This window comes from Danio rerio, chromosome 8 (genome assembly GCF_049306965.1).
Source record: "Danio rerio strain Tuebingen ecotype United States chromosome 8, GRCz12tu, whole genome shotgun sequence".
NCBI lineage: Eukaryota > Metazoa > Chordata > Actinopteri > Cypriniformes > Danionidae > Danio > Danio rerio.
In genome coordinates this window covers 63,067,501-63,081,674 of record NC_133183.1, presented here as the reverse complement: position 1 = coordinate 63,081,674, position 14,174 = coordinate 63,067,501, and the positions used below count along the sequence as shown (strand labels likewise).

Below are 14,174 nucleotides of genomic sequence, written 5' to 3'. Positions count from 1 at the left end.
TTTGTATAGCTGTATACATAACTTTTTATCCCTACAATTAGAGGGATGCAAAGTTAGCATTAGCGCTACTATAAAACATCTGGGTGTCATATTAGACAGCAATTTTACTTTTGAAAATCATAAATCCCATGTCACAAAAACTGCCTTCTTTCATCTGAGAAATATCGCTAAGTTACAAGGTATGCTATCCATCTCTGATGCAGAAAGGCTAGTTCATGCTTTTATGACCTCTAGGCTTGATTACTGCAATGCTCTGTTTGCTGGCTGCCCAGCATCCTCTCTAACCAACTTCAGCTAGCCGCCAGAGTTATTACCAGGTCTACAAAATATAACATACAGATCACCCCAACGTTATCCTCCTTACACTAACTGCCTGTTAAGTTTCGTATTGAATTTAAAATATTGCTTCTTATCCAGGGCCGGAGCAAGCTGAACTTTCGCTCTAGGCAAAGGACGGTCACGCCACCCACAACCCTAAGGTAAGGGGGGTAATGGGGGTGAGGAAGCTATCGCGGATGCCACCCTCTCTATTCTGCCGCCCTAGACGCGGATGATGAGGGTGTCGCGGACGCCGCCTTCTCTATTCTACCGCCCTAGACACGGATATAACTAAGGGCACGAGTGGTGAGGGTAGTGTCGCGGACGCTGCCCTAGACGCGGATATAACTGAGGGCGCGGGTGATGTGGGTAGTGTCATGGATGCCGCCCTAGACGCGGATATAACTAAAGGCGCGGGTGGTGAGGATAGTGTTTCGGACCCCGCCCTAGACGCGCATATAACTGAGGGCGAGAAAGGTGAGGGTAATGTCGGGGACGCCGCCCTCTCTAATCTGCCGCCCTAGATGTGTATATAACTGAGGGCGCAGGTGATGAGGGTGTCGTGGACACCGCCCTGTCTATTCTGCCTCCCTAGACGCGGATATAACTGAGGGCGCGGGTGATGTGGGTAGTGTCGTGGATGCAGCCCTAGACGCGGATATAACTGAGGGCGCGGGTGATGTGGGTAGTGTCGTGGACACAGCCCTAGACGCGGATATAACTGAGGGCGCGGGTGATGTGGGTAGTGTCGTGGATGCAGCCCTAGACGCGGATATAACTGAGGGCGCGGGTGATGTGGGTAGTGTCGTGGACACAGCCCTAGACGCGGATATAACTGAGGGCGCGGGTGATGTGGGTAGTGTCGTGGACACAGCCCTAGACGCGGATATAACTGAGGGCGCGGGTGATGTGGGTAGTGTCGTGGATGCTGCCCTAGACGCGGATATAACTGAGGGCGCGGGTGATGTGGGTAGTGTCGTGGACACAGCCCTAGACGCGGATATAACTGAGGGCGCGGGTGATGTGGGTAGTGTCGTGGACGCAGCCCTAGACACGGATATAACTGAGGGCGCGGGTGATGTGGGTAGTGTCGTGGACGCAGCCCTAGACACGGATATAACTGAGGGCGCGGGTGATGTGTGTAGTGTCGTGGACGCAGCCCTAGACGCGGATATAACTGAGGGCGCGGGTGATGTGGGTAGTGTCGTGGACACAGCCCTAGACGCGGATATAACTGAGGGCGCGGGTGATGTGGGTAGTGTCGTGGACGCAGCCCTAGACGCGGATATAACTGAGGGCGCGGGTGATGTGGGTAGTGTCGTGGACACAGCCCTAGACGCGGATATAACTGAGGCCGCGGGTGATGTGGGTAGTGTCGTGGACGCAGCCCTAGACACGGATATAACTGAGGGCGCGGGTGATGTGGGTAGTGTCGTGGACACAGCCCTAGACGCGGATATAACTGAGGGCGCGGGTGATGTGGGTAGTGTCGTGGACGCTGCCCTAGACGCGGATATAACTGAGGGCGCGGGTGATGTGGGTAGTGTCGTGGACGCAGCCCTAGACACGGATATAACTGAGGGCGCGGGTGATGTGGGTAGTGTCGTGGACACAGCCCTAGACGCGGATATAACTGAGGGCGCGGGTGATGTGTGTAGTGTCGTGGACGCAGCCCTAGACGCGGATATAACTGAGGGCGCGGGTGATGTGGGTAGTGTTGTGGACACAGCCCTAGACGCGGATATAACTGAGGGCGCGGGTGATGTGGGTAGTGTCGTGGACGCAGCCCTAGACGCGGATATAACTGAGGGCGCGGGTGATGTGGGTAGTGTCGTGGACACAGCCCTAGACGCGGATATAACTGAGGGCGCGGGTGATGTGGGTAGTGTCGTGGACGCAGCCCTAGACACGGATATAACTGAGGGCGCGGGTGATGTGGGTAGTGTCGTGGACGCAGCCCTAGACACGGATATAACTGAGGGCGCGGGTGATGTGGGTAGTGTCGTGGACGCAGCCCTAGACACGGATATAACTGAGGGCGCGGGTGATGTGGGTAGTGTCGTGGACGCAGCCCTAGACGCGGATATAACTGAGGGCGCGGGTGATGTGGGTAGTGTCGTGGACGCAGCCCTAGACGCGGATATAACTGAGGGCGCGGGTGATGTGGGTAGTGTCGTGGACGCAGCCCTAGACGCGGATATAACTGAGGGCGCGGGTGATGTGGGTAGTGTCGTGGACGCAGCCCTAGACGCGGATATAACTGAGGGCGTGAGTGCTGAGGGTAATGTCGGGGACACCGCCCTCTCTAATCTGCCGTCCTAGGCCGCCGCCTAGGTCGCCTCTATGGACGCGCCGGCCCTGTTCTTACCTATAAAGCTTTAAATAATCTAGCTCCTGTTTATCTAACCAACCTTCTGTCTCGCTACAATCCAACACTTTCTTTAAGATCTCAAAACTCAAGGCTTCTGGTAGTACCTAGAAAAGCAAAGTCGAGTAAAGGAGGTCAAGCCTTCTCATTTAGAGACCAGCGAAGAGATGATCCCAAGGTTTCCATAATCCTGGACCAGGCTGTATCCTGAGCAGCTGCTGTGGTGGTCATGGAGGAGTGGAGAGCATGAGACCGATTTCTGTGACGCTCCAGGGACAGACGAGTCTCGCTGAGGTCCAGCATTCTCCAATCTCCGGAGCCTAGACTGCAGCTCTGCACAAGACGTTTGGCCATTGGAGAAATGGTGGTGTCTGGTTTCTCTCGAGGTTTATTAATTCTTCGCTTTCGCCAATTGGTGAAGTTTTTTCCTTGCCGCTGTCGCCACTGGCTTGCATGATTCTGGATCTGTAGAGCTGCGCATGGATGGATTTGCTCTTCAGTGTTTGGACTCTCAGCAGTGATTATTAAACCACACTGAACAGAGCTGAACTGAACTGAGCTTAAACACTGAAAACTACACTGTTTCAATTCACTATGATCTTTCATGTGAAGCTGCTTTGACACATTCTACACTGTAAAGGCGCTATACAAATAAAGCTGAATTGAATTACAACTTTTTTACCAGTTAAGATATTTTGGTGGGTCTTGAGATCGACTTACTTGCCTAGGTGGGTTCCGGAATGAAACATTTTGTTAACCCTGGTCATCTCTGTTCCATCAGTTATAAAAAGGTGGAGTAATCTGTAAAGCGCTGATTATAACAGCATGTGACTTGCTCACAGTCATGTCAACTCCTGTGGCAGGCATTGAGGCATGTCATTATTCTTCTCTCTACGAGTGTGTGTGTGTGAGAATGAGTGTGTATGAGTGTTTTCCAGTACTGGGTTGCAGCTGGAAGGGCATCTGCTGTGTAAAACGTATGCTGGAGTAGTTGGCGGTTCATTCCACTGTTTTAAGAGACTAAGCCGAATGAAAATGAATGAATGGCTACATCTGAAATTCATCAGTCACAGAACAGCAAATACACACTTGCATTAATAACACCAAACTTGACAACAGAAGTAAACAGATTAATATTTTATTATCAATTATTTTGCTATGAAAACACATTAATAACAGTTATAATAATAAAAAAATCTGACAGCAAAGCAAAAGGTCAGATATGATGTAAACTTGAGGAGTAAAAGGTCAACGCTGAAATGTGAAACTGTTACAAAAGGGTTTATCTCTGTTATCCTGATACAAAACAATATAATTTCAATCAAACAGGCCATCTCTCTCTCACACACACACACACACACACACACACACACGCACACACACACACACACACAAACCCGAATGATTTCAGTATTAAAGTTGTCGACTTTTTCAGTTCATTTTTAGCACAACTGATAGCACTTTACTTGAAGGGGTGTTCATAAGACTGTCATAAAGCCTTTATAATCATGATTTGGCACATGAGATTGTATGCATGCTTATGACAACTGTTATTATAATCATGTCATGAATATTTTTCTTCTCACGGTTTTAGTGGAACAAACAGGATTTGTCATTAAAACATCTCAATAAAAGTGTCGTAACTCATTATAAAGCGTTATTAACATTTGATGATGCTTTAATGACTAATTCAGCTTGTAACACTGTAGTTGAGGCCAAAAACATATTAGAGATGCTGGGATAAAATTCATGACATATTTATAATGGCTTCATGACAATCATGTTTATGACAGATTTATGACAGGCTTTGTTGTCTTGGTGACATCACGTTTTCATAAAGACAAAAACTGATTTATTTAATTATGTAAAGTTGTTATAACAAACAATGCCATCTTTGAGTTTAAAAATGACATGACTGAGGCAATGACACTTAATAACAGTTTTCATAAGCATGCATAAAATGTCATTCACTATCAGGTGTCATATCATGATTATAAAGTTTTAATGACAGCCTTATGAACAATCTTTTGATCTTTGCATTTAAACTGAAATAACAGAGCAAATGATGCTTAATAACAGTTGTTATAAGCATGCATAAGATCTCATTCACATTCAAGTGTCATATCATAATTATAAGGTTTAATGACAGCCTTATGAACATAATTATAATCTTTGCATTTAAAATGAAATAACTAAGTGAATGATGCTTAATAACAGATGTTATAAACATGCATAAGATCTTGTGTCATATCATGATTATAAAGGTTTAATGACTGTCTTATAAACAGACTTATGATCTTTGCATTTAAACTGAAATAACAGAGCAAATGATGCTTAATAACAGTTGTTATAAGCATGCATAAGATCTCATTCACATTCAAGTGTCATATCATGATTATAAGGTTTAATGACAGCCTTATGAACAGACTTATGATCCTTGCATTTAAAATGACATAACTGAGCAAATGATGCTTAATAACAGATGTTATAAGCATGCATAAGATCTCACTAAGATGTGTCATATCATGATTATAAAGGTTTAATGACAGTCTTATAAACATACTTATGATCTTTGCATTTAAAATGACATAACTGAGCAAATGATGCTTAATAACAGATGTTATAAGCATGCATAAGATCTCACTAAGATGTGTCATATCATGATTATAAAGGTTTAATGACAGTCTTATAAACATACTTATGATCTTTGCATTTAAAATGACATAACTGAGCGAATGATGCTTAATAACAGATGTTATAAGCATGCATAAGATCTCACTGAGACGTGTCATATCATGATTATAAAGGTTTCCTGACAGTCTTATGAACAGACTTATGATCCTTGCATTTAAAATGACATAACTGAGTGAATGATGCTTAATAACAGATGTTATAAGCATGCATAAGATCTCACTAAGATGTGTCATATCATGATTATAAAGGTTTAATGACAGTCTTATAAACATACTTATGATCTTTGCATTTAAAATGACATAACTGAGCGAATGATGCTTAATAACAGATGTTATAAGCATGCATAAGATCTCACTGAGACGTGTCATATCATGATTATAAAGGTTTCCTGACAGTCTTATGAACAGACTTATGATCCTTGCATTTAAAATGACATAACTGAGCGAATGATGCTTAATAACAGATGTTATAAGCATGCATAAGATCTCACTAAGATGTGTCATATCATGATTATAAAGGTTTAATGACAGTCTTATAAACAGACTTATGATCTTTGCATTTAAAATGACATAACTGAGCGAATGATGCTTAATAACAGATGTTATAAGCATGCATAAGATCTCACTGAGACGTGTCATATCATGATTATAAAGGTTTAATGACAGCCTTTTGAACAGACTTATGATCTTTGCATTTAAAATGACATAACTGAGCAAATGATGCTTAATAACAGATGTTATAAGCATGCATAAGATCTCACTGAGACGTGTCATATCATGATTATAGAGGTTTCCTGACAGTCTTATGAACACCCCTTCAAGTAAAGCGCTAGCCAGCAGCTAAAATAAACTACAATAAAAGACAAACGTTTACATATTATGATCACATGATTTTTTGTGTCCTGCATAATAACCTGATCTCAGAGAAGGAGCTTGATCCACATTCGAGACTTTACTTCTTTTTGTAGTGTTTATGTTCCTGCTGTAATTCTGCCATGGAATAAAACCTCTTCATGGCTTTGGGCTATAAAAATAATAATAAAAAAGCATCATTGCTGCAACCTTTAGTAAGCTGTAACTAAAACATCCCTGCATTAACAGTTTCCGTATTTCATGATTCACAGGGATTTCCCACTTATTTACAGCCATGAATTGCATTATGGAGCTTTTACTTTCCGCTAAGTCGACTTTTGATGTTGAAAACTCAACACTACAGTTGAACAAAGTGACTCTTATTGACATTTTAGTAGTTTTGAAACAATATATTGCATAATAAATACTATATAGAGAGAAGTAAGTATGTAAATAACTGAAAATGTACTGGCAGGTTATTACCAGGATTTTATACCATAATTTAAAACACTAATACAGACAGCATATCACTTCAAACTATTAAAAATATCAATAAAAGTCACTTTTTTAAAAACGTTTCAACATTAAAAGTTGTTGTTCAGGTCACACAAAGCTTAAAAAATACGGAAAACTGTTAACTCATGGATATTTTGTTAATAAGGTTTCTTACTGACCTGTAGCATACAACACTACGGTTTATCAAAGTGACTTTTATTGTCATTTTAGTAGTTTTGAAACAATATATTGTAAAATAAATACTATATATGTATAGAAATAAGTCTGTAAAATAATCGAGAAATGCTGTCAGATTATTACCAGGCTTTTGTAAAATAATTTAAGATTCCTGGGCATCACAGTGGGTAGCACAATCGCCTCACAGCCAGAAGGTCGCTGGTTCGAGCTATGGCTGAGTCAGTTGGGCTTTCTGTGTGGAGTTTGTATGTTCTCCCCGTGTTGGTGTGGGTTTCCCTCACAAGTCCAAACACATGCGCTATAGGGGAATTGGGTAAGCTAAAATGACCGTAGAGTATGAGTGTGTGTATGGGTGTTTCCCAGTGATAGGTTGCAGCTGAAAGGGCATCCGCTGTGTAAAACATGTGGTGGATAAGTTGGCGGTTCATTTTACTGTGGTGACCCCAGATTAATAAAGGGACTATGTCGAAAAGAAAATGATCGAACGAATTTAAGATTCCAATACAGACAATATATCACTTCAAAATATTAAAAATATCAATAAGTCACGTTTTTTTAAATGTTTCAACATTAAAAGTTGTGGTTTAAGTCACATAAAGCTATTCAAGAGCATAAAAAATACAGAAAACTGTTAACTTATGGATATTTTTCACAATCGTTATTAAGATTACTGACCTGTAGTGAAAAAATCCAGTAGTTTCAAAATAGAATGAATATTCAAGCTTTGATATGTTACAAATTGACGATACATTCTAAATATGGCGTAACTATAGTTTTTCACCCGCTTCGAACCTTATCACTCAACTGAATGGGTGTTATATCAGTGGTTATCAGCTGATAGATATGGGTCAGTAGGGGCCTTCTGCACCTACCTACTATCATCCATCCACATGGCTAATCAGCTAAACTACTGATAATTAATACTCCATGTAAACAATTCAAGGCGACTCGGTGGCGCAGTGGGTAGCACGTTCGCCTCACGGCAAGAAGGTCGCTGGTTCGAGCCTCGACTGGGTCAGTTGGCCTTTCTGTGTGAAGTTTGCATGTTCTCCCGGTGTTGGCGTGGGTTTTCCTCCAGTTTCTCCCATAGTCCAAACACATGTGGTACAGGTGAATTGAGTATGCTAAAAATGCCCATAGTGTAAGAGTATGTGTGTGAATGAGTGTGTATGGATGTCTCCCAGTGATGGGTTGCAGCTAAAAGGGCATGCGCTGTGTAACGTATGCTGGTATAGTTGGCGGTTCATTCCGCTGTGGCGACCATTGATTAATAAAGGGACTAAGTGAAAAGAAAATGAATGAATAATTCTTGTTAACTTCCGGCTGCAGCTGTATGTGATCTATAGCTGATTAACCATGTGGATGGATGATAACAGCCTACTGAGCCGACTAGTATCCCATATCTATCAGCTGATAACCACTTATAATACACATTCAATCCATAACATGATGTGATTATATGATGACATTCGAATCGGCTGAGTTTTTCCTGTACATGAGCGACATTGATCCAATGCTCTATAAGGCACAATATGATCTATTGTAATTCAGTTATTGCTACAATCCTTTAAATGACCCCATGGGTCAAAAACTGACAACACATGAAGCTTCAGCTAGTCAGAATGGAATGGAAAGAGTCATAAATCGTGGTCACAATTCATCCCAAGTTTAAAGAAACACTCCACTTTGTTTATTTATTTACCATTTTTTCATTCCTTTCGATCCCTGTGCCTTATGTGAGGACCTTTAGCTTAGCTTAGCATAGATCACTGAATCAGATTAGACCATTAGCATCTTGCTCTGAAATTAAAATGAGTAGCTTGAATTTCCTGTAGTTACATCGTGTACGAAGACTGACGAAAAGTTAAAAGTAGCTATTTGCTAGGGTGATATGGCTAAACTATTTCGAATGAAATGCTAATGGTCTAATCTGATTCAATGATTTATGCTAAGCTAAGCTAAAAGTGCTCCTGCCAGATCCGGAGATTGGCTGAAAAGATTCAAATACGGTAAATCTCCAACGTTTAACTCTGGAGAAGCTGTAAAATGAGCCAATTTCCAGAAAAAAGTGGATTGTTCCTGTAAAAATTATAGCTTAATTTCTCTTCCCCAATTAATACTCTTTTCCCATAAACACTCTCAAGTATGTATACACCGCTGTATACTCCATATAGCAGCTTTAAAGGCATAGTTCACAAAAAAATTACATTTTACATTTAATTTAGCTGACTTTTTCTCAACACCTAGAACAATACAGAAGATTTTACGCTGGATCTCTGGTTATTGGCGATTCATATAATGGCAGTGAATGGTGACCCGTTTTTAATATTAAAAATAAACACATACAAATGACTCCAAATCAATCTTCGAGGCTCCTGATGATAGATTGAAGAAAAAATGCAAGAAATAAAACATTATTTACAATACTATTAGCTTTAATCTCCAGCCAACACTCATGCAGACTAATAATAAATATAATAAAGCTAAAAATATTGTAAATAATGTTTAGTTTCTTGTACAGACTGATGGTTTTGCTTCATAAGAGCTCAGTGTGTCATCAGGAGCCATGGCTATTTATTTAGACTTGCTTATATGTGTTTATTTTTACCCTCAAAAACGGGTAACCATTGATTGCCATTATATGATTCCCCAAGCAGCATCAATTCAGCTAAAAATCTGCAGGAAATTTTCTACTGAAGAAACAAAAAACATCACCTACATCTTCAACAACCCCAGGATGAATAAACTAGCAGGAAATGTTAATTTTTAAGTGAACCATCCCTTTAATTGCACCAAATTAAATGAATATTATAGAGACGAGACTGTCATATTTGAGAATAATGAGAGTAATACGTAAGTTGTTTAGAGGAAAATGTAAAAGTTAATTCAGTTTAAAGCAAAATGTTCTTTTATTTTGGTAAGATGAATTGCGACCTGGTTGATTGTGTGGGATTGAATGGTGTCAGACAGTGAAGCGGTTTGGCGGAATGTGTCAGAAATCCTCCTCTTCTAGACAGAGGTGACTCTGCTTCTTGCGGACGTTCCAGTGTAAACATTGAGCCAGACTCTCGAACCAGTCGTTCACCGGATCACGGAAACAGATGGACGGAAGAGGGAAACACGATGTGGTGATGGTGATACTGGACAACAGAGAGAGCATAACAACAGTTAGAAATAAATAAGTAAGTAAATTAATAAATAAGTAGCTAAGTAAATAAATAAGTAAACAAATAAGCAAATAAGTAATTAAGTGAATAGATAAGTAAATAAGTAAAAAATTAAATAAATAAATAAAAGGGTAAATAAAAAATAAGTAAATAAATAAAGGAGTAAATAAATAACTAAGTACATAAGTAAATAAATAAGCAAATAAGTAAATAAATAAAAGAGTAAATGAATAAATAAATATAAGTGTAAATAAATAAGTAAATAAGTGAATAAATAAAAGGGTAAATAAATAAAATGCTAAATAATTAAATAAGTAAAGAAATAAAAGGGTAAACAAGTAAATAAAAAGGGTAAATAAATTAATAAGTAAATAATTAAATAAAAGGGTAAATAAATAAGTAAATAATAAAATAAGTACATGAGTAAATACATAAGTAAATAAATAAATAAGTAAATCAATAACTACATAAGTAAATAAATAACTACATAATTAAATAAGAACATAAACAAATATACATAAGTAAGGAAATAAATAAATAAATAAATAAACAAGTAAATAAGTAATTAAATAAGTAAATACCCAAGTAAACAAGTAAATAAGTAAATTATTAAGTAAATAAGGTAATAAGTACATATGTAAATAAATAAGAAATTAAATAAGTAAATAAATAACTAAGTGAACAAGTAAAAAATAAGTAATTAAGTAAATAAATAAATAAAGGGGTAAATAAATTAATAATTAAATGAATAAGTAAATAGGTAAATCAATAAATGGGTAAATAAATAAATAAGTAAATAAATAAACAAGAACGTAAATAAGTAAATAAATAAATAAATAAATAAATAAGTAAATGCATAAGTAAATAAATGAGCAAATAAACAAGTGCATACATAAGTAAACAAGTAAATACATAAGTAAATAATTAAATTAATAAGTAAATAAATAAATAAGTAAATAATTAAATAAATGGGTCATGCACTGCAAAAAATGCTGATTACACACAATTCTTTCATGTTGAAAGAATCAATTAATTAATTTAACTTAACTATTTTTACAAATTAAAGTGGACTGAACATAAAACAATTAAGTTGTTTGAACAAGCAGCAAAAGTCACACCTTGAGTGTGTTTTAGTTGACAAGACACAAACTAAGCTGCTTTACTATGCTGTCTGTCACGTCTGCACCAAAGCTGATGCAAAACAACGTTTACCGCTGTAAATACTACTTTCCAGCTGAAAAAGTCGAGTAGAAAACAAAAAATTCAGTGTGCAAAAATCTTTTGAGTTGTCAATCTGGCAACCCTTGTGTGTGTGTGTGGAGTCATCTTTCTAGGAGAAACCCTCTCTAATGTTTTGAATTTGGACTGCAATAGCTAGTTCAACCACTAGGTGTCAAATCCTGCACACTGCACCTTCAATTTAGGTGTTCAGTAAATCATCGCTTGAAACTTTCGGGTAATTGGCATTGAACACAGATGCATGAGGCGCTCACCTGTCTCCGCATGCAATCTCCTGGCGTCTCCTGCCATCGAGCGACACCCAGGCCGTGTTTCGGGCGTCCTGGGACAGCATTATCTGCAAGCACAGCAGTGTTTAGTGAACTTTCACGACAATATGGGGAAATTTTGCAACGAAAAACAATTGTAGCTGCTCAACTAGAATTACAGCTGGACATTACACATGCTGTGTGTGACGAATGCAGATGTGCACATTGCGATATCGATGCTGAAACAATATACTGTGCTCAATTGTAATATATATATATACGTTGACTTTGGTTCCGCTTGACTCACCTTAAGCTCCACGCCGGCTGGAACCACGATGGGTCTGAAGGACAGAGAGTGCGGGCAGATGGGAGTGATCATGATGGCGGGCACGTTTGGGTGGATCATGGAGGCTCCGGCTGCCACTGCATAAGCTGTGCTTCCAGTGGGAGTCGACACCAACACTCCTGACAGAGAGAACAACACGCAACACATCACGCTTATTCTTATTTAAACACTATAGATTTAATTCTTTTCAGCAACTCTAGCACTTATTCAGATCTTTCGAGACAGAATGAATGTAGCAGGGACTGCTGGAGAGCACTTTTAAATTTCATTCTGTCTGTGACAATAACAAGAAAGATCTTTTCTATTCGGTTCGGTTCTATTTTGTTTTATTTTAAATTTTAATGTTTAATTTTTGTTAATGTACTTTAATTGGTTCTAATCTATTTGGTTCTATTTTATTTGGTTCTATTCTGTTCTGTTCAGATCTATTTTGTTTTTACATCTATTCTATTGAGTTCTATTTTACTTCTGTTCTAGTCTATTCTGTTCAGTTTTATTCTATTTGGTGATATTCGATTCAGTTCTATTCTATTTTATTCTGTTCTGTTCTATTCGGTTGTAATCTATTCTGTTCTATTCGGTTCTTTTCTATTCTACTCTTCAGTTCTAATCTATTCTGTTTTATTCTATTCTGTTCAGTTCTATTATATTCTATTTGGTTCTAATCTATTTAGTTCTACTTTATACTGTTCAGTTCTTTTCTAATTGATTATATTCCATACAATTCTATTCTACTTTATTCTGTTCTATTCTTTTTGGTTCAGTTCTGTTCTCTTCGCTTTTAATCTATTCTGTTTAATTCTATTCTATTCGATTCTGTTCAATTCTATTCTACTCTATTCAGTTCTAGTCTATTCTGTTTTATTCTATTCGGTTTTATTCTATTCAGTTCTTTTCTATTATGTTCAGTTCTCTATTTCTATTCTATTTTGTTCCATTCTGTTCAGTTGTACTTTAAACTGTTCGGTTCAATTCTATTCAGGTCTATTCTATTTGATTATACTCCATTCTGTTGTATTCTACTTTATTCTGTTGTAATCTATTCTATTAGATTCTATTCGGTTCTGTTTGGTTTAGTTCTCTTCTTTTCGGTTTAAATCTATTCTGATTTATTCTATTTAGTTCTACTTTGTTCAGTTCAGTTCTATTCTATTCTATTTGATTTGTTTCCATTCTGTTCAGTACTTTATACTGTTCAGTTCTATTCTATTCAGTTCTATTCAATTTGATTATATTCTATTCAGTTATATTCTTCTTTATTCTGTTGAAATCTATTCTATTTGTTTCTATTCTATTCGGTTCTGTTTAGTTCAGTTCTATTGTATTTGGTTCAAATCTATTCTGTTCTATTCTTATTCAGTTCCGTTCAACTTGGTTCGGTTATTTCTATTCAGTTCTATTCTATTCAATTCTACTTTATTCTGTTAAGTTCTATGCTATTCATTTATATTCTGTTCAGTTCTATTTTATTTGGCTCTATTCTTATTCAGTTTTTTTTCCTATTCTGTTTTATTCTATTCTGTTCCGTACTACTATATTCTATTTGGTTCCAGTCTGTTCAGTTCTACTTTATTCTGTTCAGTTCTACTTTATTCTCTTCACTTCTGTGCTATTCAGTTCTATTCGGTTTAGTTCATTTTTTACTTATTTCAGTTTTAATCTATTCTGTTCTATTCTATTCAGTTGTATTCTATTATTCTATATCCATAATGTAAATGAATGATGTTTCACACTAACCGTCTCCTTGAACCGTGGTGATCAGGTGACCATCCAGAAACAAGTCTACATTGGAGAGGTATGAAGACGGCCCTCTGTCTATAACAACTTCATTCAGCACCTGACAGGCAGAGTTACAGAAAATAAGCATTAAATATGAAAACACCTGAAAGACACTAAAAATGGAAACACATTTTAAAGGGGACCTATTGTGCCTATTTTTAGGTAAAATAAGTTTCTGATGTCCCTAGAGAGAGTGTGTGTGAAGTTTCAGCTCAAAATATCACACAAAATATGCTTTATAACTCTCTGAAACTGACTGATCCAATAGAGGTGTTTGGGGACTGTCACTTTAAATTGAAATGAGACTGTGCTCTTTTCAGAATAAGGTGGAGCTACAAATGCCTTTAGAGGTAGAGTCCAAACTAATGTTGGACGGCTGCTTCTCACTCAGGGCTGTTTATGCTAATGAGAGAGAGAGATGCTTACTAGTGGGTGGAGCTTTCCCCCTCTGATGACACATACAAAGGGAGA

The 14,174-nt window shown here is 38.1% G+C and overlaps 1 protein-coding gene across 2 annotated transcripts in view; it reads right to left on the bottom strand.

The window, feature by feature from the left end:
- Positions 1–3,808: 3,808 nt before the first annotated feature.
- The window catches only part of nadka (NAD kinase a), a 29,995-nt gene continuing 19,629 nt past the window's right edge, over positions 3,809–14,174 (bottom strand). Inside the window, exons 9-12 of one of the 2 annotated variants that reach the window (XM_073909445.1) lie at positions 13,662–13,761; positions 11,886–12,043; positions 11,585–11,667; positions 3,809–10,064 (exon numbers count right to left, since the gene is read on the bottom strand). In XM_073909445.1, the coding sequence (XP_073765546.1) occupies positions 9,917–10,064; positions 11,585–11,667; positions 11,886–12,043; positions 13,662–13,761 (489 nt within the window). In that variant the 3' untranslated portion in view covers positions 3,809–9,916. 2 annotated transcript variants of the gene reach the window in all.